The following is a 3,266-nucleotide window of genomic DNA, read 5'->3' on the forward strand; positions in this document are numbered from 1 at the left end:
GGGCGGGCGGGCTGTGCTGCAGAGGCAGCACTGAGCAAACAGGGGCTTGGCCGGGACCTGCCTTCCTTCCTACTGATGCATTTCATGTCCCAAGTCAGTCCCAGATCATAGCATCGCTCCAAAAAATCCCCGCAGGTTGCGCAGGCAGCGCTCAACCCTTTGAAACAGCACGGGTGACCGCCAGCACGCCCCATCCCCAGCACCCACCCTGGGACTTTCCTGCCCCGGGGGCAGGGGCTCGGACTCGGGGATGGAATAGGTCCCTTCCGCCCTATTGCGACGGACCGGTGTGGACACGAGTGCAGGACGGCAAGAAAAGAAACGGCGCTGACGGTCAGGGCACCGGCTAGTTCGTGCTCAACGCCGGCGCAAATCTGAAATCTGTTCAGATACAAAATCGTTAGCAGGCATCCTACAGGCAGGCCAGAGCCCAGAGGGCTTGGGCTTTGGATGATGATGGAGCAGGGGTGGGCAAAACGCGGCCCGCCAGACCATTCTGGGCCCCTAGAAAAATTAGAAAATTAGTATATATCTGCCTGTGGCTGCCTGGCAGGTGGCCCTCGATGGCTTGCCAAAACTCAGTAAGCGGCCCTCCGCACAAAATAATTGCCTGCCGCTGCGATGGAGAGACCATTGACCACCTCCTGTGGCGCTGTCCTTATGCCAAGGGAGAAGGTCGGCCGGCTCCTGGAAGAGGTGGCAGGAAACAGGCGGCGCTGTACTAAAGAGTGGGGGTCCCACCAGTTTGTGTGCTGCGTCAGGAGTGCCCTGTGGCAATGTAGGAACCTGCGGGTGTACGGACACACGGCGCTTGAGGAAACAGACGGCATCCAAATGTTTCTGGAGTGAACTCCAGTCCTACCACCGAAAAGCAGTGGGAAGAGGATGGAGGAGAAGCGGCCAGCTCCATTTGGCAAAGGGACTTTTGGTGCAGGCTGTTCAAAGACCCTCCGAGAGGTGGAGTGGTCAGTGATAATGAAGACGACGGCGACACAAGCGGACCCCGAAGCAGCGACAGTGACAACAGCAGTGTCAGTAGCAGAAGCAACAGTGAGAGTGACAGTGACAACAACCAAGACAGGGAGTAAGCGGACAGTGTAAAACCCAACAGCAGGGTGAAAACTAAGAGCCTGGGTTATGGAAAGGACTGCGGATGGGAGCGCGGGGGCATGCAGACGACCATTGTAACATGTGCATGGGTTTTAAATATGTTTTAAGGTTTGTGTAGCAATGCTTATCTGGGATGCTGTATAAAACTATATATACACATATATATTTTTTTTAAGACTTGGGATTCAGGTGCCCCCACTGAGATGCTTGATCTGAGCCAAGCAAGACTGCTCTGAACTATCTCATCTTAGCCTTTTTGTCTGTCCAGGTCTTAAAAGCCTCTATGAACAGGGCCTCCACCACCTCTCCAGCTAGCCTGTTCCAGTACTTTACTGCCCTCCTCATGAGAAAGTTTTTCCTAATATCCAACCTGAATTTCCCTTGCTGCAACTGAGATCATTGCTCCTCAGATCCTCGGCTCACAGCACAGGGCACTGCCCCCTCCCCCAGCTTGGACTCAGTCCCAGCGCCCTGATTCAAGAGAACCAGGTCTGAAATGCCTCCAAGAAGTTCGGGCATCTAGAAGGAGAGGGAGGCAAGGCGTTTCCCTTCCCCACCTCAGTGCTGGCCCCGCTTTGGAGCACCTGGTCTGCCCTCAGAGTCCTCTGCCTCCAAGGGAAGTATTGTGATGCTCTTTTGTAAATCCATGGCACGTTTGCACCTTGGAGATGGTGCCCAGCTCTGGTCCCTGCACCCCAGAAAGGAGCTAGAAGAACTAGAGGAAGGGACCAAGAAGGGCTACAAGGATCATTAGCAGTATGAGGAGAGACTAGAGGCCAGGCCTGTTCTGTTTAGAAAGGAGATGCTTGAGGGGGGACAGAAGGGCTTACAAAACACTAAATGGCAAAGAAAGTCAATAGGGATTTATTATTGACTCTCTCTCTCTCACACCAGGCAAGAACTAGGGGTCCCAACATGAAACTAGCAGGTAGTGCATTTAAAATGAACATAAGGCAGCTCTTTTTCACCCAGCATCATCAAAGGGCAGAACTCGTGGCCACCAGACGTGGTGGAAACTGGCAGTTTAGCCAGATTCACAAAGGGACTGGACACATGCTTGGAGGAAAGGGGCATCAGTAGCTTTTGAGCGCAAGAGCAAGGGGCATGGCCTCTGAGCCAGGACTTCCTAGACATTAAATGCTGGAGGCTGCAAGTGAGAGAGGAACAGGGGGAAAAACCTTGGCCATACCCTGTTCACTTTCCCTTTCAGTATTTGCTCTCTGCCTCTGTATGGCACAGGAGACTGGGCCAGATGGACCTAGGGTCTGGCCCTGCAAATAGTAGTTATGTCTTTCAAAAGAGACAAGATTCCCTCTTGCAATTTCAGGCCCACTGGAATTAAGACTCTGTTGAACTGTGGATCAGGCCTCCTTTGATGTTAAACTGAATAATGCAGCCCTAGCCCCTTAGCATATTAGTAAAGCTTCTAGTTTCTTTTTACCTGGAGAAAAATAGGTACCGTGTTATATGGGATGATGCACCACACCATCTGCATCCTCCTTTTCAAAATCCTACATCTGTCTGTGGCTCTCACCACAAGTGCCTTACCAGTGGTGCATGCAGCACAAGGACACATGCAGCTCTGGGGTGAAACACAGTCCAACACACAGCATCAGGAGGGGAAATTCGGTAGAAAGCAGGGTAGATCTTCACCTTATAGACTTACCAAAATAGAGATAGAGCACAAGTTTTCATGATCTGAAGCTGGCTTCATCAGATGCTGCAAAACAATGTGGCCAAAGATGCTTGAAGCTTTCCCTGCTATACAGAAAATGCCTCAAGCCGAGATCCTCTCTCTCCATGGACCACAGACTAAAGTCTCAAGGTCTGAGATTTCAAGATCAACATTAGCATCGAAAAGTACTCTGCACAGGTGCTACAACTGTTAGGGAGAAGGAAAGATGCTCTGGCCATGGACCTTGTGCAAAAGGTTGTGCGGCCATTATCTTGGATAACCTTAGCCACCTCCTTGCTCTCTGGCTCAGTGGGTTTATTGGGAAGTTCGTGTCACCACGATAACCAACTTTGCAGGCCCTGCTCTTCATGCCTTCCTTGCAACCTGGATTGAACCAGTCAACCTTCCTGCCTTCGCTGCTATCTTACTACCTAGATGCATAACTTGCTGTACCTTATCTGATGCTAAATGGGTTCCTTAA

General features: G+C 51.4%; 1 protein-coding gene across 1 annotated transcript in view; it reads right to left on the reverse strand.

The window, feature by feature from the left end:
• LOC102380207 (cytochrome b561 domain-containing protein 1) overlaps nucleotides 1-2,747 on the reverse strand; it is a 9,391-nt gene extending 6,644 nt beyond the window's left edge. Inside the window, exon 1 of the mRNA XM_014525033.2 lies at nucleotides 2,659-2,747. Within this exon, the coding sequence (XP_014380519.2) occupies nucleotides 2,659-2,686 (28 nt within the window). The 5' untranslated portion in view covers nucleotides 2,687-2,747. The remainder of the gene's footprint in view (nucleotides 1-2,658) is intronic.
• Between the last annotated feature and the right edge of the window lie 519 nt (nucleotides 2,748-3,266).

Source organism: Alligator sinensis, unplaced genomic scaffold (genome assembly GCF_000455745.1).
Source record: "Alligator sinensis unplaced genomic scaffold, ASM45574v1 scaffold872_5, whole genome shotgun sequence".
Lineage (NCBI taxonomy): Eukaryota > Metazoa > Chordata > Crocodylia > Alligatoridae > Alligator > Alligator sinensis.